Below are 22,988 nucleotides of genomic sequence, written 5' to 3' on the forward strand. Positions count from 1 at the left end.
CTTTTAGGTCATTGAGACTAGGATTCTAAAGGAAGATGACTCTTAAGGTTCCGTCTAACTCCCAAATTCCTGTGATTCAATGACATCAGGATCATGAATAATCAGGCTGGCCCAAAGCCAGGATGGGCTGTGCAGCTTCCATCGTGAACTTCCTCCCCCTCTTTATAAAAACAGGCCCGCCCCGCTTTGGCTCCCTCATGGCTCTGTCCACTGGACATCCTCCTGCTGCAGAGAAATCCGCCCACCAGGGGCCACCGACCCCACCCCCTGCCTTGAAATTTAAAGGAGGTCGGAGCTGTGCAGAAAGATTGGCGCTGAGGTCTTGCAAGAGCCGAGGCTGACGAGAAAACCTGGGAAGGAAGACAAGGAGTGGCGGTAGGTTGAATTCTGTGCCTCTCTATGCATCTGGCTCCTTGTCTCTCTCTTAAAAGTCTTTCGGGCAAACTGAGGGACTGACTTTGTAATCCAGGCAAAAAGAGGCTTAGCTAGAGTCTACACCCGGGGGAGGTGGTCAGGGGAAGAGAGAATAGGAGGGGTTATTTCTTGGAGAAGAAATCTCTGCTTGCAGAGTAAAGGGAAAAGTGAAAAGAATTATACAGAAATGCTCTGAATAGACAACAGGAGCACCTCACGACTAATGGGCCAGAAATGTAAAATCAGCTGCCTACGGACATGCTGGTGGGGTGGGGGTGGGAAGTGGGAGGGGGCTTGTCTGGCTAGGCAGCTTCCCTCAGGGACCCCTTGGAGAAGCTGCGGCTGGGGATGGGGCAGAGAGTGACTTACCTCCAGAGCACAATTAACTGGTGGAAAGTGCCAGGAAAGAGGAGGGGACTTGCAGAGAAAGGCCTCTGCTCTCCCCTGACACCCCCCACACCATCTCCGCTGGACAGTTTTGTCTTCTGGATTTTTGCCTAGTGCTCAAGGGTGACGTCTTCTTTAAGGAGTTTTCAATTACAGGGGGAAAATAACATCAATGTCTTTTATTCTTAAAGCACTCTGCAGGAAGCATATCAAGGCTCTCTAGATTTTCACTGTTATTATCTTTATTTTCTTAACCTCACAGGGAGGGCAGGAGGGAGGCAGGGAGAGAGGAAGGGAAGGAGGAAAACATGCTGAGCTCCTAGGTAACTAATGACAATCTCCAGAGCAAAGAAGTGTGGTAAGGATGATTTATCTGGTGGCAGAGTTGGAATAATAATGGTGGTCTCCTGCAGCTGATTGATGACAGAACTGTGTGTGTGTGTGTGTGTGTGTGTGTGTGTGTGTATGTGTTTGTGTGTGTGTGTGTGACCATTTACAATCCCATGAAGAAATTCTGCAAATACAACTGTTAAGTAGAGTTCTCTCAAAAGGACTTCTTAGCAATGCTTGCCTGTGGGCAGGAAGACTCTTGCTGGGATCTGGATACTGACTTGTCCAGAATCAATAGATGATGGTCTGAGTGAGCTGCTGGGTGAGCGAGTGCTTCCTGTAAGAGCAGAGCCAGGCTTGGGGCACCAGCAGGGAGGCAGTGAATATTGAACTAGAAATAGCTCCATTCCTACCCATCAATTTATTCTACCTAAAATGTTCTCAGAGACACCAGCCTTGAATCTCTCGATTTTGTCAAGAGTCAGCAACAGCTAATCTCTGTCCAAATGGGTCTGTCTCTGTCCAGACTCTCCAAGACCATCTCAGTTCATTTTGCAAAGCCTTGTATCAGATTCTGCCAGTGTCTGTGCTATTCGCAGTTGTTTTATCATAGGTCCGGCACCGTTCATGCAGCCAGGGAGGAGCTGAGGAACAGCAATAATGCTCTTCTTAGTTTGTGCTCATGGAGGCAGGACTCAGGGACTCGGGGCCTAACACACCGATGGGGAGGGCTGAGGATCAGCATATTTCAAACCACTGTACCAAGCAGCCCAGCCTCAGCTTTGGTGGTGTGACTGGAAGCAACCCTAATCATTTACTAATTTTGTAAATGAGTGGTGGGGACCACAGAGCAATTGGAGAAATGTGCAGTCCAGGTGAGGCTTGTTACTAACCTGCCAACAGAAGTTTTTCTAGTCGTGGGATTCTATAGCGACTTAAGGGCCCCTTTTGCTAGGATAATCATTTGGAAGGAGCAGTGCTAGCTTTGGGACTTCCAAAGCTTCCAGAGTGTGTGTAGGTTATTCTCCAGCAGACAGCTGAGGTGGCGACATGGTTCAAAGCAATGGTAGTGGATTTAGCTCCAGTCAAATTTAAAATGCATCTGCTTCTCTGAGATACAGAGTATCTGGTTATGAGGAAAAATTTGGGTGTTGAACTAAAACGTTCAGTTTCACTTTATTTGGCATTGTGCGTCTGCCGTCTCAGAATAAAATTCCTGTTTTCTGTGAGTGGTTTTCAGTTCTTTCGGATAAAACGGCCAGGATAGACAATGAGTAACCAGTACTCTGTCCCTTCTTTCTTTGGTCATTTGCTTTGCATGGGGAAAAATTCTGTGCATAGTTTCAGGTTGCAAACTTCATCCTGGTCAACTAGCTCGCAAAACCATATGGTGGCTCTTAGGTCAAACCAGATAAAAAAGTGAGGCTCCTTTAGACTCACAGAAAGTTAGAGCTAGAAAGAATCCATAGAGATCACCGGCCCTGGTCCAGCCCCATGGTCTGCTGACATTGGCTTAGCTGCGTACTTACATTCAAGGACAGCACATTTTCTAAGTGCTATTTTGTACCTTTTATGTTCTACTCTCCTGCCTAGGAGCTAGTCTTCTGTAGAAGGGGGTAGAGAAACAGATAAAGCTCTTGGTCACCTGAAAATTAAGTCCTATGACAGAAAGCTTACTGAACCAGATGCTGGGCACACAGCAGGCGTTTCATAAATATTGTTTGAAGGGATGACTCAGGCCCGTTCTGGGGCCGATCGTGATTACCCAGGAAATGCTAACCAGGTGTCCTTCCTACAGAACGAATAGTTGGCTCTCCTCAGCAGCTGCCTAGCACTCTCCGTGCCAATGGCCAGGCTCCAAAAGGTGACTCTTGGCCACCAGGCCCAGCTGAGGTGCACAGGATGGCTATGTGATGCACCTGATATGTACACCAGTGGCTTGGAGAGGTTTGTTTGGGGATTGACCTGCAAGACCTGATTCTACCTGGAGCCTCTGACCATGTCAAGGTTAGGTTGAATGCAAATACTGGGAGACCTTTGTATGAAGAGCTTTTTCAGCTTATTATATAGGCACAAATATTCCATTAACTTACAGCTAGGTATTAGAGAATCCAAACTGAACTCCTCCCCCAAAGGCCCCTATCCTACACCTCTTGGGCTCTCCAAACCACACTTCCTCCTAGGGACACCCTGGAAGGGAGACCCTGAGATGTGTGAATTATACTTCTTTGCCCAAAGAAAGGTGTTTGTGCTGAAGAGTAAGAGGCTCTGGTTGCTTGTGCCTATTTCCCTGGGCCCCAAGCAATGGGCCCATCTTAGAGATATGCTGTCAGGAATACCCCTTCATTGCCTGGGTAACTCCTATTTTTGTTCAATATACAGCTTATATAGTACCCATTCCAGAAAGCCTACCTTCATCAGCCCCTCCTCTACTCTCCAGGAGGACCCCGCTTCCTCTGCATCCCCACCTTTCATCCTCACCCCCTAGCATATCACAGCACTGATCACATTCTGCTATGATTATCTAGTTACTTGTTGGTCCCCTTCCTAAACTGAGTTTTTGAGAACAGAGCATATGTGTCTTTATACCACAAACCTATGCCTGGTGAACAGTTGGTGATCAATAAACCTTTGATGATAAATACAGAGAGTGAGTAAATCATCACCTTGAATTCAAGAAAGGAGGAAATTAGACTGAGGTTGAGGTTGAGGTGGGTGGAAGGGGGATCTGATAGACACTGGAGGACGACACCCGAGAAGGTCCTCAAGCTCCTTTATTTGAGATCTTTGCGTGAGCAGTTTGATGTCAGCTAAGTTTCTTGAAGGTAGGGAACAGAGGTGAGTGGGGAAGATAAACCCAGTAATCTATGAATAATCTTAAAAAACAACAACAACAACTTCCAGTCAACTTCTCTGTTGGCTATTTACATTTTGTCATGTTCACGAAAAAGAGAAACTTGTTTTATTTTTCCTCATTGTAGTAAGAGCCACTGTCTGCCACCTGGGCTGCAGAGAGAGGGGTTTTACTGAGAAGCTTCAGTGTCCCTGTTTTTCTCACATAATGTCTCTGGTTTTCAAATATTCATGTGGTCTGCATTCGACAACTCTTATCAGTAGCGAGGGCCTCATCTTCCAGCTGTCTTAGCTGCTAATTCTGGCTTCCCATCAGAGTCCACAGTAGCCTTGGCATGTGTGGTGTAAATAGGCCTGGGAAAGGCAAAAAAAAAAAAACAGATTAAAAATAGGATAAAAGACACCAGCTCACATTCAGGAAATAATGGCTCCTGTTAATACTGATCTGTACACATACATGAAGGGCATGATTCCATCAATGGTAAGGCATCTGGGCACAGATTATCACAAAATGGCCCGATGATCTAGGAAACAGTATTTGGTATTAACACTTGAGCCCCATGAGGACCGCTTGGCAGCTGCTAGTTATTGTTCCAGGAAGAAGCTATAAACTTCGGTGCTCCCCTTTCTGAAGGATGCCCATGACAGTGAGTACAGGTAGCCCTGCTGTGCACCCGCCATAAGTAGGGGCCTTCCCTGCTTCTCTAATTGCCATAACAATTCAGCAAGGTGGAAATGACTAGCCCGTTAGAAAAGTCAGGAAACTACACCCAGCTGCCTGTAAGGAGCAGGTGGAATTTGAGGTTAAGACTCCGAGGCTGTGCTCCTCACATTATGACATGCTGCTCCTCTCAAATACCAACTTTGAACACATTAAAAACATTTGCAATCCAGCATCAGGACACAGTAAGGAGCAGTGGAAAGAGTGTCAGGTTTTGAGTATTAGAACTGAGTATCCTGGGTTTGAGTCCCAACACAACCTCTAACAAGGTGTGTCACCTTAGGGCCAAGTCCCTCATACTTTTTTAAAGTTCAATTCTCTCATCTGTAGAAACAAGTAATAATATTGCCTTCAATGATTCAATGGATGTAAAAGAGTTTTGTAACCTCTGTGTCTGGCAAGTTGTGGGTACTCAAAAAACTGATGAGTAAGTGGCATTAATCCATTTCTCAAAAACATACTCTCACATTACTTTCATGAGTCCAGTAAATTACAAACAAATTCATGTAATAATACAATGACAGTTTCGATCATTTTTTTCCTGATGCAAGTGTGTTGAAATCAGGAGACTCTGAAAAATTATCAAATTATTACACATTGAATTATCATACAGTGATGTTTGCTTTAGGGAGTGGAAGGAAAATGAGGAACTATCCTCATTGCTTAACCAGGGTTTTTTTTTCTTTTTAGATTAGATTGCAGGGTTTATTTAGATTTAGACTTTGGGGTTAACATTTTATTGCACTGAGTTAGCTTTTGCCAGCTGAACATTGTTTTTTCTTTACCAGGACCTAAGTTTATTAGGAAAGGATTTCTTTTTTTGTTTTTATTGTAGGAGGAGGTTGGACTTCTATTTCCCTAGACCCACAACCAGGATTGCCTGTTAGAGGGTGGAGTGTTGAGGAGATAACAGTGCTCAGTATAGAGTTTTCTAAGTAACTAGGTTAATATCACCTAACTTAGACACAGGTCATATGCTATATTTTGAAGATGCTTTGGAGAGAATTCTGCCCTGAGAAAGTGAGTGGAGATGGGTTGGGGGGAGAAGAGGATTCTATTCTATTCATATCATTGGAATGGATCAAATTAGATAGGAAACAGACACTTCCTCTCTTGTCCCCTAGTTATAAAGAGTTCTGTTCAAAAAGAGAGAAAATAAGCTTTGGCACATGGAAAATTACCTTTTGAAATGTTAAGAATTTCTTACATGGTGACAGTTTTTGGCAATGATTTTTATTCTGAGACCATGGCCACTATAAAAAGCAGGACCTGTATACTTTTAAGTGGGACCAGAGCTACCAGGCCAATAGGTCCTGTCCTGGCCTCTGACTCTGGCTCAAACAAACGTGAGCCTTTGTGGGAGCTCACCACCTTCACTGAGAGCTGGTTCCTCTCCCCATCTCACCTCCTCTCTTGTCCTGGCTCTAGTGACACGCCTTTGCTATTCCAAAGAGTTCTGTCTATTTCTTTTCTAATTTGCTGGCATCCATTCTGGGCCATTGTGGTTGGGGAATGGAAGGAGGGTGTTGTTGGTTTTAAAGCCATGAGTCATTTTAGGGTATTTGGTACTCTTGGAGGCTGACCTCCTTTTAGATTTTCAGAAAAAAGCTTTGCAAAGCAATAATAACCCAAAAATCTCCTTTACCAAAGATTCAGAGAGCAAACCTTGCACACAGGGTAAAATTTGATCACAGTATCAATTTACTTTAGTCTTTCCGTCCTCCTCTAGCTTGCTCATATGTCTGACTTTTTCTTGCTGGCAAAAGTGGAAACTACAAATCCTCCAGTTCTATAACATCTGAGGTGATTGCATTGTTTGTATCTGGAACTTGACTGATTGATTAACTACATTTGTACAGTTCCTTTATTGCAAATCTTTATTGCATGTGGCCGAGGGTTTAAATACAAGTACTTATACCCACTTTTATAAGTGTTTTACAGTTCACACAGCATGTGCACATTCCTTATATTATTTGTTCTCACAACAGAAACCACAGAATGTTAGCCCGGGGGAAACCTTGAGAGTCCAGCCTACTTGGTTTTGCATCCCTGGGAACAGATTTTATGTCTCAAAATATAAAAGCTTTTAGAAGGGCACCACATTAATTTTTATTCAGTCATTTTTACCTTATGTGAATGAGTGCATTAGTTCCTTTCCTGAGAGCAGATGTCTATGTGGGAAGATGGATAAGATAGGAGGACAGTGGAGGGGAAAGGGTAATACAAAGGGAATGTAAATGCACTGAGGACAACACATCATCTGTTGTCCCCCAGGTCCTTCCTTTAGCAGTCCTACTGCCATTCCAATGGCTTCACCCAGTCTAGACTCAAACAGTAATTAACTAGTGCCTCTCTATCAACATTCCCCCATGTTACCCCTGCAGAAATGGACAGTAAGTTTCTGGTTGGCGTGATCATTGATTTCTCAGCCCGAAGGGCACACGTCCTGAGCTCTAGGAGAGTAACCCTCCCCCTGGTTAGCAGACTATTGTTCCCGTTTTTTCCTAGAGTAGTCATCATTCATGGGTGTTCAGAGCCAGTGAACAGAGTCTCTCTGTTGCTGCAGCCAGCAGGACCTGACATGGCTCCCAGGCAGGAAGTTCAGAGATGCTGTGGAAGCAGACAAAGCGAGGCCTCTGCCTATAGTTGTGCAGGCTGTGTCCTGCACAAGCGTACGTGCCAATGCATCCTTGAAATCCAGGTCATGCTTTATTTGCCAAGTCATGTGCCCTGTTTTTTCTAATTTGCATAGAGTCTTTGTCAACTTGCCAAGCCCTGTGTCTGCTGAACTCCATCCACCAGAGAGGGTACCTTTTGCACATCTGCAAAAACCAATTTTTATGTGCTAAGGTCAGCCTGCCAGGGCTGGAGCCTTGGGATCTTGGGAACTGCAGGCTTGATGGCCATTCTACTGCTCCTCACACACCGTGATTCGGGCAATGATTCAGAGATTCCAGTCTAACAAAAGTGAAAATCTTCATGGTTTTTCTTTTTCCTTTCCTCTCTCTTTTTTGCTTTCCTTTCCTTTTTTTTCCTTTCCTTTCCTTTCCTTTCTTTCCTTCCTTCCTTTCTCCCTTGCCTCCCCTTGCTTCCTTGCCTTTTTAGTTCTTTGATCATGGGAAACTGTTAAATATAGCAAAAGGAAGAGAACAGAAAAAAATTACAAGTCTTTGTACTTATAAAGCGAACCTCAGAAGGACTTCTCACACTGATTCCTCAAACCTCACCTCCCACCCTGCCGTCTCCATGAGCGTCTGGTGCTTCTCCCTTTGATGGGAGCCCGTGGTCCCCTGAGTCTGAATCCACGTTTCTGGTATGCACTTTGTTCTTTGTCCAGGTACCACCCCAGACCTCTGCACCCACCTCTTTAACAAAGGCGAAACAAGGACACGTTTTCCTCCCCTTTCTCCTCCTTCCTTGTCTTCGGACTGCACTGGAATGACTAAGTTCTCTGTCATCCTCGTACCCCCTTGGCCTGTCCAGATGCTCTCATTGCCTCTGTGCAGTGAGGATGAAGCTATCGAATTGTTTGTGTGTGAGATTCAATGGCACTGGATCAGCTCAAGGCCCAGCAAGGCCAGAAGAGTCAGAGGAAGATTAAGAACTGATAGAAGAGAGACAGTCTCTCATTCTCCCTGGAGCAGAGGACAAAAATATGCTCCTTCCCCCGTTATGCTGATTCTTTAGTTGCACAAGGGTTTAGCACGAGGCAGCTGTTGGAGTCTTTACACTCAGCCCTAAGTCAGACTCCTCCCCCCCATGTGTTCCCCCTCCCCCTTCATTTGTCAGGGAACACAAGTCCAGTAATAGTTCGCTTCTCACTTTGCAATTTTCCAACATCTAGAATCGTGTACCATTTGTCAGGATGGTGAGTTCTTGAAATAAAACAGTAACTTAGTGGGCATCCAGAGAAAAGACTAAACCAATCCCCTGGGCTTGGGTAAATGAGTATAATTGAAAGGGCTAGTTGGTTTGGCGTGCAACTTAAGTTCCTGTCCGGCGGGTGGTTCATTTACTCTTTCATTCATTCTTGTTTCATTCAGAATTTCTTCATAAAGTCCTCAGAGTTTAGACATCTCCCTATCCTCAAGGGTTGGCTAAGCTAATAGAAGATGGGGTAATCTGTAAATATGTGAAAAATGATTAAGGTCAGGAAGAAAGAGGGAGAATACATTTAAGAAGATCTATTTCTAAAGGATATAAATAATAGAATAAAATTAAGAAGGGGAATTCAAGAGGAATTTTAGGGAAATTTTGAGAAAGGGAAAGTTTAAGGAATGTTAAGAAAGAAAATCCAGAGCAATTCTCTGTGTTCAGAAGACCCCCCGGTGCGCTCCAGTTGTGGATGGCCTCACCTCCCTACTGCTTTCTTCTGAAACTGCCTGAAACCAATAAGTAGTAGCAAGCTGACGCCTCTGAGTAAGGAAACAGTCCCCAAAAACCACACCCCACCCTGCCTAGAAGGGGGCTTGGGCATGCAAATCAGAACAAAGGCCCAGATCCCAAGCTTCTTTCTGTTTCCTTCACAAGGACCAAGTGGTGTGCTGGTTAGCAAGACTCCCTCTGAGCCCAGGGTCTGGGTTTTCTTGCTGGAATCATTGTTGGCCAGGTCCTCCCCCTCCCCCTACTCTAGTTTCCCTCCTCTGCCTGTCACCAGCACCCCAGGAGAAATCTTTGGGGCATAAAGAGTCTCCCACCACCCCTCCCACCCTTTATTTTTTTATCCTCTCTCTGAAGGGAGCTTGGGAGCATGTAAGGGGACTGACACTTCCAACAGCGAGTTTCTTTTGCGAAGAAACAAAGAAGGAACCAGAGTCAGAGGTAGCCAGGATGAAAGTGCTGGAAGCCTCTGAATGGACAGGTCCCTTAGGATCCTTGGGTTGAGGGGGAAGGGTGGGACCAAAAGTTGTTGTGACTGAAGGGAAGTGAGTCAAAGGAATAAAGGCCCTAATTTAATTCTTATGGACGAAGGAGTGAGTGGGTCTGCCAGACCACAAATAACGTCCCGACCAACTAACCCACTTTAGGTTGCTGAGGGCAAGATCACTAGTGAAAGGCACATGGAAACCAGGAATTTGGGGCCCAGGAAGATCTGAGTTTAACGACCGAAAACCAGATGCCTCTGCTCCTTTCTGCAAATCTGCACTTTGTCAGGCCTGTCTAGAAAAAAAAGACACAGACATTCCAATGGAGCGGTGGGGAGGGGTGAAAGCTGATATGGAGGAGACTTCCCTTTGTTAGACAAAGAGGCATGGAAGTGTAAGAGGAAGAGCTGAGGCAATCTGAGGTAGACTGGCTCTCTGATGTACCAGCAATCAAATCCCTATGGTTTCCTCTAAAAAGTCAGAGAGATATTGCTGTGGCTCCGTCTAGTCAACCCCAGGGCAGGAGTTCACTTCCAGGGAAACCCAGCGGTACCCGGGCGGCCAAGAAGTGCCAGGGATGCTCTTACCTTTCAGCCCATAGAAGTCTCTGGGCAAAATGATCTTCCAACGAGCTCTGTCCATCAGTGGATGCATGGATAAAGAAAATGTGGTCTGTACAGGCAGTGCAATATAATTCAAGCTAAAAACAAAGGCATTTCTGACAAATGTTACAACATGGATGAACCTTGACAACATGATGCTAAGTGAAGTAAGCCAGACACAAAAGGACATTGTATGATTCTCCTTATGGGAGGTACCTGGAATAGTCAAAGTCATAGAAACAGAAAGTAGAATGGTGGTTGCCAGGAGAATGGGGAGTTATTGTTCCACGAGTACAGAGTTTCAGTTTGGGGAAATGCAAGTTTGCAAATGGACAGCAGGGATGGCTGCACGACAATGCGAATGTACTTAATGCCACAGAACTGTCCACTTTAAAATGGTTCAGATGGTACATTTTATGTATATTTTATCACAATAAAAAATGTATACTGTTATATATATTTAAAAAAATATTCCAGATACTTGTCATGGCATTTCCTGCTGTGGGAGTTAATTCTGAAGGGCCCCAGCCATGATCAAGTTGCAGGTTCTTGGATTTAGTTGTACTCTTTGACCTCTCATATCACATGATTTAGCTTTTTTCTACTCTCCCAAAATTTAAAGGACACTCTGAAGAAACCATGAATAAAATGAAGAGACAACTGCTGTGTGTACTGCTGCTTTGTGGAGCTGTCTTCACTTTGCCCAGCCAGGTGAGTGTGCGCTTCACGTCTGTGTGCCCCACCCCTCGAGGCTGTGGTACTTCCAGGCGCTTCTCAGTATACCCAGGAGCCCCAACGTGGGGATGGTGTCAGAGTGGAGAGAGAAAGGGACAGAGGCCAGCAGAGCTACCAAACACACATGTACACAGTCCCCAGGATGCTCAGGATTCAGGCTTCTGGCAGCAGAACCCTAGACACTCATTCTGACTTGAGGAAACAGTTCTTAATTCCACTCCACTGCCTCTGAATGCCTTCTTTGGAACTGTTTTTAAAGAATGTGTTTGAATTAATCCATAAAGTACTCATAAAAGACAATGCAAGCACTGTGAGCTATAAAAGCAGGCAAGTAGCCCTCTTTTTTTTTCTTAATTGGGGAATATTGGGGAACAGTGTGTTTTTCCAGGGCCCATCAGCTCCAAGTCAAGTTGTTGTCCTTCAGTCTAGTTGTGGAGGGTGCAGCTCAGCTCCAAGTCCAGTTGCCATTTTCAATCTTAGTTGCAGGGGGCGCAGCCCACCATCCTATGTGGGAATTGAACCAGCAACCCTGTTGTTAAGAGCTTGTGCTGTAACCATCAGCCATCCGGCCACCCAAGCAAGTGGCCCTCTTGCTGCTTGTAATCTAATTGGGATGGAAGCTGTACAATACACATGCTCTCCGAAATGCCCAGCAACAAAGGGCATCATATGAGGCCACATGAGCAATACCTGAGCAGCAAGATTTTAGAGGAGAGTCAAGGATGGTTACGTGGAGGAGCTGAGAACTCCAACTCCACCATTCAATATGGTAGCCACTAACCACTTGTGGCTATTTAAATGTAAGTTAATTAAAATTAAATAAAATTCAATTTGGTCATACTCGCCATATTTCAAGCACTCCGTCACCATATGTGACTAGTGGCTACATATTAGCACGGATATTAAACATCTCCATCATTCAGAAAGTACTTTTGGACAGCGCTAGACTAGAAGGAGAAGAAGAATTAGATAAGAAGGCAGGAAATGGACATTCCACCTGGGGCCAGTTACGTGAGGGGGAATCTCTGGGCAGGGGGCATCTGGATATGTGGTCGTTTGGGTTGGCCACCTTTATTCTTAAGACACCCAGCATGTACTGATCCTTTTTCTACCTGGGTTTCTTTGCAGGAAATCCACAGGCGATTCAGAAGAGGGGGCAGGTCTTACAGAGGTAAGATGAAGCTGAGGAGGAGTGGGGTTGATGGAGGTGGGAGGCAGGGTAGGGCTCAGGGGCTCAGGGTGCTTTAGGCTCTGTCAGTGTGTTTATCTTCTACCCACGACCTGCTAATTTATGCTATGTGAAGGTGACATTGTACAGGGCGATTCTGCAAAAGTGTCTGTGTTTTCCCTCTATCACTTACTCACCATGTACCCAGGTAGCTGAAAACAGTGAGCTGGAATCTGAGAGGACAGGGACAGGTGTGTCCTCAAAGAGTCAGGCTGTTAGGGAGTCAAAAAGCTGGTGGGAGCCTGCAAGCTCAATGGCCCTAAGTCCTGTTACACAGAGAGGAAATGGAACCTGGAGGGATTGAGCGATTTGCCCAAGGCCATACTGCTGCCAGGCCGCAGCTATCCTGGTCCTCTGGTGTCTTTTCCTGGGCTGTGATCCCATTCCTGCTGGAATCCACCTGGCATCTGTCTTAACAGCTCTGTGCCTCAACTTCTTTCGGTTGGTAAATAGGGATAATTAACTTTCTCATTAGAATTCCAAGAATGAAAAATGCTAACAACTGGATTGTCTTGACTCTGATTTGAAGAACTCTAGGCCTAGCTTCAGGTCCAAAACTACCAACTTGGGCCCTCATCTCTCCTTCATGAGCTAGTTCCTTTTGCGTCTGAAAGACTTTGCAATACACCTTTTAAGGTGGACGTTTCCTCAGAGTAAGTCACACCTTAACTCTCAATGCCCTCGCTGTTGGATAGCACAGCATTTCTGACAAGGTATGCTGGCCCCAACAGGCCCTCAAAAAAAACAACAGCACTGTTTACAATGAGCATTATGTTGCTTCCTTATTTAAAGATTTTTTAAGTTGGTGTTCTCTTTTGCAAAGAAAGAGAGAAAGAGAAAGAGGGAAAGAATATTCATAGGAGTATTTCAGTGATTTTCATTATACCAAAAATACTATTGGAAGCAGCGCATTTTCTGCGCTAACTAAAATGACAGTTTTCTTTGTTTGGGGCCACAAATGCATCATTTCAGTGTGGCCATACTCATGTGGATCAAAAACGCTGTGTATAATTTTGATGAATTAAAATGAAAAATTGGAGTATTATCAAATAAATGTATTTTGATAGATAAATTCAAAATGAGGGTCCATCAGAGAAAAAAAAAACAATAAAAGAGGTCTTTGGTGACAAAATATTAGGTATTTGTTGTCTTCCAGCTGAGAGCAAGAAAGGAATAAAGGGTGGATCCTATTCAAAGTGAGCGAGGGATTTTCTCAGTAAGTCCAGCGGTAGGGTGTCAGTTTCTGGTGAGTTGTGCCCTAAAGAGGCCTGCCTGTCTTTTGTTATAGTGACCTGCAGAGATGAAAAAACACAGATGATCTACCAGCATCGTGAATCGTGGCTGCGGCCAATGCTTAGAAGCAACCGAGTAGAGTACTGCTGGTGTGACAGTGGCTGGTCACAGTGCCACTCTGTGCCCGTCAAAAGTATGTATGTATGGACTGAAAGCAGAGCTTTCAAGCTTCAGGATCCAGTCCCATAGCCCAAACTCTGTCTTTCATGGTCCCTGGCATGTTCAAATCTTCAAACAGAGATTCCAGGCATGTTCCTTGGGCAGATGTGAAGGTGCCAAGCAAAAAAGGAGCAAGGCTGTGTGACCTCAGACAAATGCCTTCACTTGCCGAGCCTCAGTTTCCTTATCTGTAAAATGGGGAGAATAAATAGTACATATTTCATTGTTTGCTCTGAGATTAAATCAGTTAATTTTTGTAAACCGCTTAGAATACTGCCTGACATGTAGAGAGCACTTTTAAAATTTTAATTCATATTACTCTTAATATGAGAAAATAATTAGGGGTTTCCTTGTTTATACTTGACAGGTTGCAACGAACAGAGATGCTTCAATGGGGGGACATGTTGGCAAGCTGTGTATTTCTCACATTTTGTCTGTCAGTGCCCTGAAGGATTTAGTGGGAAACTCTGTGAAATAGGTGAGTGGTTGGTGGGTGGGTGTGAGAAAGGGTCTGAAATCCCAATTGCCAAATCTACCCAGAAAGAAAAGGAAGTGTGTGGTGACAGGGACATGGGTGGGGGTCGGGACAGGAAGGGTCATCCCAAAGGTCAGTTAGGAAACCAAAGTCCTGGGCCCAATGGGCAGAACCTTGGGTGCGAATCTGGAGTCTTGCTCTGCCACCTCTCAGCTGGGTGACACTAGGCACCCATTTACCTCCTGCATTTCCAGTAGCTTCAGCAGCCAGCCTGCCTCATGGGTTTGGGGTGATGACAAAAGCAGATGTGAAACCCTTTGAGAAACAAAATGAAAGGGGGGATTTACATGTGAGGTGTCATATGTCCTGCTTTCAATCAGATGCCAGTGCCACCTGCTACAAGGACCAGGGTGTGACCTACAGGGGCATGTGGAGCACAGCGGACAGTGGGGCTGAGTGTGTCAACTGGAACAGCAGCGCACTGGCCTGGAAGCCCTACAATGGGCAGAGGCCAGATGCCATCAAGCTGGGCCTCGGAAATCACAATTACTGCAGGTGAGAGCGCCATCTTCCCTAATGAGTAGGTTTTTCTCTGGTGAGAAGCTGCTACTGTTAGAGAAAAGACCTGTATCAAATTGGTCAGAGCTCTCCATGGAAACAGAACTGGAAGAATATATATATGATTTATTTTAAGGAATTGGCTCACATGATTGTGGGGCTGGGAAGTCTGAAATCTGTACATAGGCCAGCAAGATGGAAACTCAGGGGTTGATACTGCAGTCTTGAGACAGAATTTCTTCCCAGCTTTGCTCCTAAGGCCTTCAACTGATTGGATGAGGCCCACCCACATTATCGAGGTTAATCTCCTTTTCTCAAAGTCAACTTATTGTAGATGTTAACCACCACATTTGCAAACTCCCTGTGCAACCGTACCTAGGTTGGTGTTTGATTAAAGAACTGGGCACAATAGCCCAGCCAAGTGAACACATGCAACTAACTGTGAATGTCCACCCATTGTCCACCTACGCTGTTTCCCCGAAAGTAAGACCCAGACGGACAATCAGCAATAATGCATCTTTTGGATCAAAAATTAAGACCTTGTCTTATATTATATTATATTGGACCCGGTCTTGTTTTATATTATATTAAAATAAGACTGGGTCTTACATTAATTTTTGCTCCAAAAGACGCATTACAACTGATTATCTGGCTAGGTCTTATTTCCGGGGAAACACGGTATGCATATGTCCTTAAACCATACTTAATCTCCAAATGAAGACAATAACTAAGTCCTACTTCTGCCTAACATGCTACAGCTATCTTGTGTACAACCGAAAGCACTCTAACTCTTTCCTCAGGAGAGGATGCAAAGTCCTTGGGCCTGAGGGGGAGGCTTCACTTTTAACCTCCCCCTGGCCCTCCCTGACTAATTTTTCAGAAACCCAGATAGAGACTGGAAGCCTTGGTGCTACGTCTTCAAGGCAGGGAAGTACACCTCAGAATTCTGCAGCACACCAGCCTGCTCCAAGGGTAAGTGCAGCTTCCCCACCTTCCCCTGAGGCGTCGTGGGGAGAAGAGTCTAGAAGGACAGGCTGATAGTTCTTCTACAACTGAGGAGACAAAGGAATAGGCTACTAGTTAATCATTTTGGTTGCAGAAAGAAGAAAGTCAAGAGACTTAGGTCTACATCCAGGCTTGACCTCAAATTAGCTATTTGTTTGACCTTGGGCAGATCTCTTCACACTTCTGACGCTCAGTTTCCTCATCTACAGAGGAAAATGTGGGGCTGCATCAATCTCTTTGAGAATGAATGGAGATTCTCCCTTTTTTGATTGATGGGCCTTCCTCTCTCTATATATATTTCTCTCCTTTTGACATTAGAAAATTTCCCAGATTTAAAAAATACTAAGTCATAAAAATGTACTATGAATTCAATGGTGCTTTCACAAATAATTATGTTATTGATCACAATATTGTGAAAAACATGTCTTAACATTCTAAATATGTGCATATTCAATGTGCATTGCATTAAATCTATAGGTAATGCTGACATACCTGTGAATTTGACTTTTAACAGTAATGCTAAAGCATCCTCCCCATCTCCCAGGATCTGGTCTAAATTGGGACTCATAGTCTAGATGATCTTAAAGATCCCTTCTAATTATGGTGTTTATGCATAGTGGTAAAGTTTGTCAGCTTCAAATGGGGATAAAAGAGGGTAAAATGAGATAAATAGGTGAAAATAGGCGGCACTCAACAGTTCTTGCTTCCTTCCCAAGCCCAGCAAATCCTTCAGAGCACTAGCAGACAAAATCTGAGAAATTAGGGCCTGATGACATATCCCTCCATTGAAGTACCTTGGTTCACTGTCAAATATAAACAAGGAAATCCCTAATTACTTTCAAAGCAACTTCAGGAATAATCAACGCTAATTGAACACAGCACTCTTTCCTGCTGAACCTGGATATACCCTCTGAATCTCTCTCAACACAGCAATCTAGGAAGCCACATCCAGTTGATGGAAATTGGCACACAAGAAGAAAAGCCTTTACCATCCCTCTGTAAAAGGGCTTAAGAGGGAAAGGGGCGGGGGGGTGATACTACACCCTTCTCACTGGTAGGCTGGCTGCCTTCACCTCCACAGGCCAGCAGCTCCATGGCAGGCCCTGATGCAAACCCCAGCTTCCCTGCTTTAGCATTTAATTGGTTTTGTTTCATTTTGAGATTTCTTTTGTTCCAGAAAAAAATGGGGACTGCTATTTTGGAAAAGGGTTAACATACCGTGGAACCCACAGCCTCACCACCTCTGGTGCCTCCTGCCTCCAGTGGAATTCCATGATCCTGCTAAGCAAGATTTATACAGCATGGAAGAGCAATGCCCAGGCACTGGGGCTGGGCAAACACAATTACTGCCGGTATGTGACACAGGGTCCAAGGGGCTCAGGTCTGGACAGAGAGCGAGATTAGGGTCGGGGATGGGAAAAGAATTGATGCCTGAAGTTATATGGAAGACCCAGTGGGCGGGAAGAAGCTATGGTTATTATCCAATCCAACCTGTTCATCTGCTAGAATAACACCTATCATGAAAAGCGAAGTCTACCAGGTTTTCATCCCCGAATGAGAGGTCCTGTCCCATAGCCATTTAGTCTTCTTTGTCCTGCTCTCACATGGCACTGTTATTCCAATGAATTGTAAGAGTTTTCTCAAAGCACAGCTCACAGTTATCCCCAACAACCTTATGAGATGAGAATGTCATGTTGCTGAAGTGAAAGCTGTTTGCCTGCGGTTGGGTCTGAGACCGAGCCAAGCCCAGAACATGGGGTCCTCCCTCCCAGCTCAAAGTTTTTTGCCGTTTGTTCACTTCCCCTCTAATGTGGCTTGTGTTGTGATTGAAAACGTGATGGAAAACCTTAATCTCCCTGTATCGTCTAGGAATCCAGATGGGGATGCCAAGCCTTGGTGCCATGTGATGAAGGACCGCAAGCTGACATGGGAATACTGTGACATTGCCCATTGCTGTAAGGACCGGCCCTTGGCCACCTCCCTTTCCCCAGCGTCAGTGCCCTGTTCCTCTTGACCACTTTCTCTGCTGTTTCCTGTGTCTTCAAGGCTGCCTCGTTTAGACTGTATAGCTGCCAGATTTTCAGGGAGGTCAGGCCTTGGTGGGGAGGAGGCTTCCGTGACAGAAGCAGTGGTGGGGTAGCAACACTCTTGGACAGGTGTCTACTTCCCATACATGGGAAATTGTCTAAGAATAGATTATTAGTACTCAGGTCCTGTGAACACACAGATCAGCCAGAATGTTCCATAGGGCACATAGAGTCTAACTGGGCAGGTAAGACACAAACTACCAGTTAACTCACAAAGAAGGTCGCGTATGATGAGTCCTCAGTGAGCAGTGTCAGGATGCTCACTCCGAACCTAGTGGGCTGGGAATATTGAGAAAGCTTCGTAAGGAGGTAGGATTTCACCTGGCTTGAAAGATGGACAAGTTTCAGTAGGTGGAAAAGAAATGGGGTAGACCTTCCCCAGGAGGAAGCTGCAATGCTTCATTATGTCTCAAACCAGGAAGTGGCTGCAGAAAAAAACCAACAGGTAATGAAGCGTAGCAGAAAGATCCCCAGTTTTGGATGTAGACAGATCTGGGTTCTAATCCAGGTGTTGTTGTGACCTTGGGGAAAATTTCTCAGCCTCTCTGAAGCTCTGTGTGGTGAAGGTTAAAGATGGTGTATAGACAGTGTTTGGCATGTACTGTGTATTCAACAAATGAAAGCTGTGGTTTTTATCATCATGGAGACTGCTATAGCACTCTGCACCAACTGGTAGAGGTGCGGTAAGCCTGTAGAAATTTGGGGTTCCAAGAGAAGAAACCAAGGTGGGTATTCAAGAACCTCACCTCATGACTGCAGGTTTGATCTCCCTTCTCTGTCCTTTCCTCTCCCAGCCACCTGTGGCCTGAGACAGTATAAACGGCCTCAGTTTCGCATTAAAGGAGGACTCTTCTCAGACATCACCTCTCATCCATGGCAGGCTGCCATCTTTGTCCAGAACAGGAGGTCACCAGGAGAGAGGTTCTTGTGTGGGGGAATATTGATCAGCTCCTGCTGGATCCTGTCTGCTGCTCACTGCTTCCAGGAGAGGTAGGGACTTAGAAAACCCAGTCAATTTCCTATTCTCTAAGGCCTCGAAACCAGGCCCATCAGAGGAAACCTCCCAGCAAGAAGTGTGTCCTAAGGCTGTTTCTCCATTAGGTTTCCTCTCCACCACCTTAAGGTGGTCTTGGGCAGAACATACCGGTTGATCCCTGGACAGGAAGAGCAGAAATTTGAAGTAGAAAAATACATCGTCCATAAGGAATTTGATGACGACACTTACAACAATGACATTGGTAAGACGTCGTTATTCTCCCCAATCCAGTTCAAACTCCGGATCGCATAACGCACACCCACAAACCCTCCTTCCAAACCCTTGCCCTCTCCTTCATCTATTTCTGCTAAAATCAGAAGCTCTTCACACCGGGCTTGTTCTCTTCCTTCTTCTCCCTCCCAGCACTGCTGCGGCTGAAATCAGATTCGCTACAGTGTGCCCAGGAGAGTGACGCCGTCCGCCCCGTCTGTCTCCCGGAAGCCGACCTGCAGCTGCCCGACTGGACAGAATGTGAGCTGTCCGGCTACGGCAAGCATGAGGCATGTAAGTGGAAGGAAGTCACGGCCCCATCCTGTCTGTCTGCAGGACAGCAGGGGATGCAGTTGTTGACCAGAGAAAAAAGTGGTCGTGAGAATGGTTCTGGCCTGGGGTCAGGCACTGTCACTATGGAAATGTGGGCAAGTTCCCTGCAGAGTGAGAACCTATCCTCGGCCTTCCCTACCTCACAGGGTCACCATGCAGGTGTGAATAGCACAGATGCTTTGAAGAGCTTAAGGTTTCAACAAGATTCTGATGAGAGTGGCGTATAGTAATTAAAGGTGTGGCTACATGGGCTCTGCAGTGCTATAGTCCGGAGTTCAAATCCTAGTTTTGCACTTTGCTAGCAGTGTGGGCGTAGATTTTTATCTTATACTGCTCCAAGCCTCAGTGTCCTCATTGGTAAGACTGGGACAGAACTAGCTACCGCCTTAGGTTATAAGGATTAAGTGATTTATTAGGTTAAACCAGTATTTCTCAACTGGGGTGATTTTGCCCCCCCAGGAAACATTCAGCAATGTCTGATTTTTGATTGTTACAACTCCGGATGGAGGTTTACACTGGCATTTACTGAGAAGAAACCAGGGATGCTTCCAAGAACAGCATGCCCAGGACAGCCCCCCACCAAAATTGTCTGGTCCAAAATGTCAATAGTGCTGCTTTTAAAACCCTGGGTTAAACTCATAAAATAATAAAATATTGGCAATTCCATAGGATTCAACCTAATATGTGCAAAGGTTGATAAATGTTAGCTATTATTAGAAAATATGGCTTTCTCCTTCCAAAAGGTTTAAAAATAACTTGCCTTGAAACCATAAGACGTTTCCCTCCTCTCTTTCAGCTTCTCCTTTCTTTTCTGAGCGGCTAAAGGAGGCTCACGTCAGACTGTACCCATCCAGCCGCTGCACGTCCCAGCATTTGTTTAACAAAACCATCACGAACAATATGCTCTGTGCTGGAGACACGCGAACTGGTGGGGACCAAGCAAACCTACATGATGCCTGCCAGGTAAACATGAGCGTCCTACTCTGAGCCCACCCAAAGGTAAAGATGTTCTTTGACCAACACGTTCTTAACCAAGGAAAAAAGTAACAGCCAGAATGGAGTGATTTCATCTTGGTGAGGCCCTGGGGATTCTAGATGAGGGCCTCAGAGAATAAAGCAACTGGAGAAAGATCAAAGTTACCCAAACTTAAGAAATCTAAACTGCAGGAAATTTCCCCAATGTCTGCACAGGAAACTCCACCTGGTACAGGATTTCCTGTAAGCCTCAGCAATTAATTGACTATTGAAGTGATGGATACAACAACACAAATTAAGAAATTCTTGACTTCTGTAGGTTCTGGAAAATTGAAGTTGCTTTGTAACAGTGGGAAGGAGGAATGACAACTGACTGGGAAGTAGGACAGAGATGATTTGTGAGAAATAAGGTTTAAAAATTCATTGCTAATACTCTGGGAAAGCAAGCTATTTCAGGCTCTTTGTGTTGGAATCCTTATTGGAGATGGTACTTCTATTTGATAACAAGACACTGGTGTGTGGGACACAGACACACCTGTGATATTAGGACCTAAATACAGCCAATGATCTGTTATTGATGAGATATTTTCGTGCCTGCAGTGTGCCAGTCTGTCCACTGAGGGGTTGGGGTTAGAGGGGTCCAAAAAGAAGTCAGTCCAGGCTCTTGCACTGATCACTTTGTGGACTTTATTCTTATAAAGTAATCATATCAGCATTTCTCCACTCCCCCTTGGTTCCTTGATAGCCTTTGGCTCTTTGAATAGTTTCTTCAGAAACCTCAACTGTACCACCTAGCTCAACAACCATCAAAAGTTCGTATGCAAAGTGAAACATGATTATTTGCAAGCTTCAAGTGAAAAACAAAACGAAAAAAATCATTTTGATTTAATAAGACAATAACAACTAACAATTGCCAAGAGTTTTGCTAAATGTCATACGTTGTTCTCAGAGCTTTTCAAGCTTTTCTTCCAGTTAATTCCCATAACAACCTTATCAGGTATATGGTATTATCTCTATTTTATGATAAAGATACTGAAGAACAGTTAGCCCAAGGCTACACAGCTAGTAAGTGGTGCAGTTAAAACCAAGGATGAGGCCTGAAATGTCTGAGAAATTATCTCAATTGTACGTTACACTGTAGATACAATCTAATTCTCTAGACCAGGGGTGTCCAAACTTCAGCCCGCGGGCCAACTGCGGTCCGCAATCCATTGTTAATTGGCCCACAGCAAATTCCAAAAATATATTTAGTTTACTTAAATAAACCAGGTGAGGCAATACGTTCTTCACCTCGAGTGAGTGGCCTGGCTGTTTGTGTATTTTACCACATATGGCCCTTAGTAAAAAGCGTTGAGAAAAGTTTGGACACCCCTGGTCTAGATGATCATGATCATGGAGATAAAAATGTCCCTCTCTGAACTAAGTACTTTGAAGAGTACAATATTAACACAACAAATACTAACCCTAATTTCTGCCCATAGAATCTACAATTTTTGCAAACAACTAACCTGTTCCTTCTTTTGCAGGGTGACTCAGGAGGCCCGTTGGTGTGTCTGAAGGACAACCGCATGACTTTGGTTGGCATCATCAGTTGGGGCCTTGGCTGTGGGCAGAAAGATGTGCCGGGTGTATATACCAAGGTTACTAATTACCTAGACTGGATTCAAGACAATACGCACCCATGACCAAGAACACCCAATCCCTGAAATCACGGCTGACCCTGCCTGCCTCCACTTCAGAAGACACCAACACAGAGTGCTTCTTTATACTATAATTTCTCCATCAGCAATCACACAGTATAAGTGGGGGGAGAACCGCTAGGAGAGGGGAGAGGATATATTTTCACAGGTACTTCCCACTTTGGAAGTTTTCAGGGTTTCGGGTCTGATTTCTGAATGTATTCTTTCAGACTGGCAGACAGATAAATGCCAACCCCTCCCAGAATGCCACCAATTAGGGCAGAGGAGAAATGGAATGCAAGCCCAACTCTGAATCTGTCAACATAAGAAGCTTTGGGAATGGGACCACAAAGATAAAAAAACATGTCTCCATGGTAAAAACTTAGATCCTTCAGGAAAGAAGCATTGCATTAGAAATAGAATATGTATTTATAGCCACGGGAAGCCCAACAGGGCCTGAGCCTCCCAATGAGGAATGAGGCTGGCTGGCCAGATCATATTCCTCAAAACCATCCTTTGAATCAAGTATTTGTCTTTCTCCTTTCTCCACTCTACGGATCCGGGAAGGTATTCCTTTTGTGTACAGTGTAAATCATTTTCTTATCAACTTTATAATAGAAGAATTGTATCATTTTCGTAACTGATAAACTAGACTTTAGCATATTTATAGCAATCCATTTCAGTTTTTACTTTCTGTTGCCACAATTCTGTATTATACTGTATTGAAATAATAAATTCAGATATATTTTTCACATATTTTCCCAAATCAGAGTGGAATAATTGTTACATACACAGTTTCCTATAGCTGATTTATTCATATTTACGTTTTAAAATCATTCAAAGTATTTCCTTTCATTCATTCAACACACACAGAGAATACTTGCTGCATACAAGGCAGTGTGCTAGGTGCTGTGGACAGGAAAAGGGGGAAGAGAAAGGAGTTGTTGGTCTGACAGGAAAATAAGGTTATTTCGAGGAATAACAAGGTAAAGCAGAGATGGACCACAAAATGGCAGAGGGAAACTTTTACTGGAATTCAGCTG

General features: G+C 44.6%; 1 protein-coding gene across 1 annotated transcript; it reads left to right on the forward strand.

The window, feature by feature from the left end:
* Nucleotides 1-197: 197 nt before the first annotated feature.
* On the forward strand, nucleotides 198-22,701 carry PLAT (plasminogen activator, tissue type). The gene is made up of 14 exons (XM_019742059.2): nucleotides 198-375; nucleotides 10,795-10,883; nucleotides 12,036-12,078; nucleotides 13,424-13,561; nucleotides 13,955-14,065; nucleotides 14,443-14,617; nucleotides 15,501-15,592; nucleotides 16,803-16,977; nucleotides 17,495-17,580; nucleotides 18,507-18,702; nucleotides 18,814-18,950; nucleotides 19,112-19,252; nucleotides 20,088-20,254; nucleotides 21,793-22,701. The coding sequence occupies exons 2-14, from the start codon at nucleotides 10,812-10,814 to the stop codon at nucleotides 21,949-21,951; spliced, it is 1,692 nt and encodes a 563-aa protein (XP_019597618.1). The 5' UTR covers nucleotides 198-375; nucleotides 10,795-10,811; the 3' UTR covers nucleotides 21,952-22,701.
* Nucleotides 22,702-22,988: the final 287 nt, after the last annotated feature.

Source organism: Rhinolophus sinicus, linkage group LG04, assembly GCF_036562045.2.
Source record: "Rhinolophus sinicus isolate RSC01 linkage group LG04, ASM3656204v1, whole genome shotgun sequence".
NCBI lineage: Eukaryota > Metazoa > Chordata > Mammalia > Chiroptera > Rhinolophidae > Rhinolophus > Rhinolophus sinicus.

Excerpts from the sequence above, each read along its gene's own strand:
- PLAT (XM_019742059.2), top strand. The coding sequence starts at position 10,812 with ATGAATAAAATGAAGAGACAACTGCTGTGTGTACTGCTGCTTTGTGGA. Across the intron at positions 10,884-12,035 it reads TCTTCACTTTGCCCAGCCAG|GAAATCCACAGGCGATTCAG; the intron begins GTGAGTGTGCGC and ends GTTTCTTTGCAG. Across the intron at positions 15,593-16,802 it reads CACACCAGCCTGCTCCAAGG|AAAAAAATGGGGACTGCTAT; the intron begins GTAAGTGCAGCT and ends CTTTTGTTCCAG.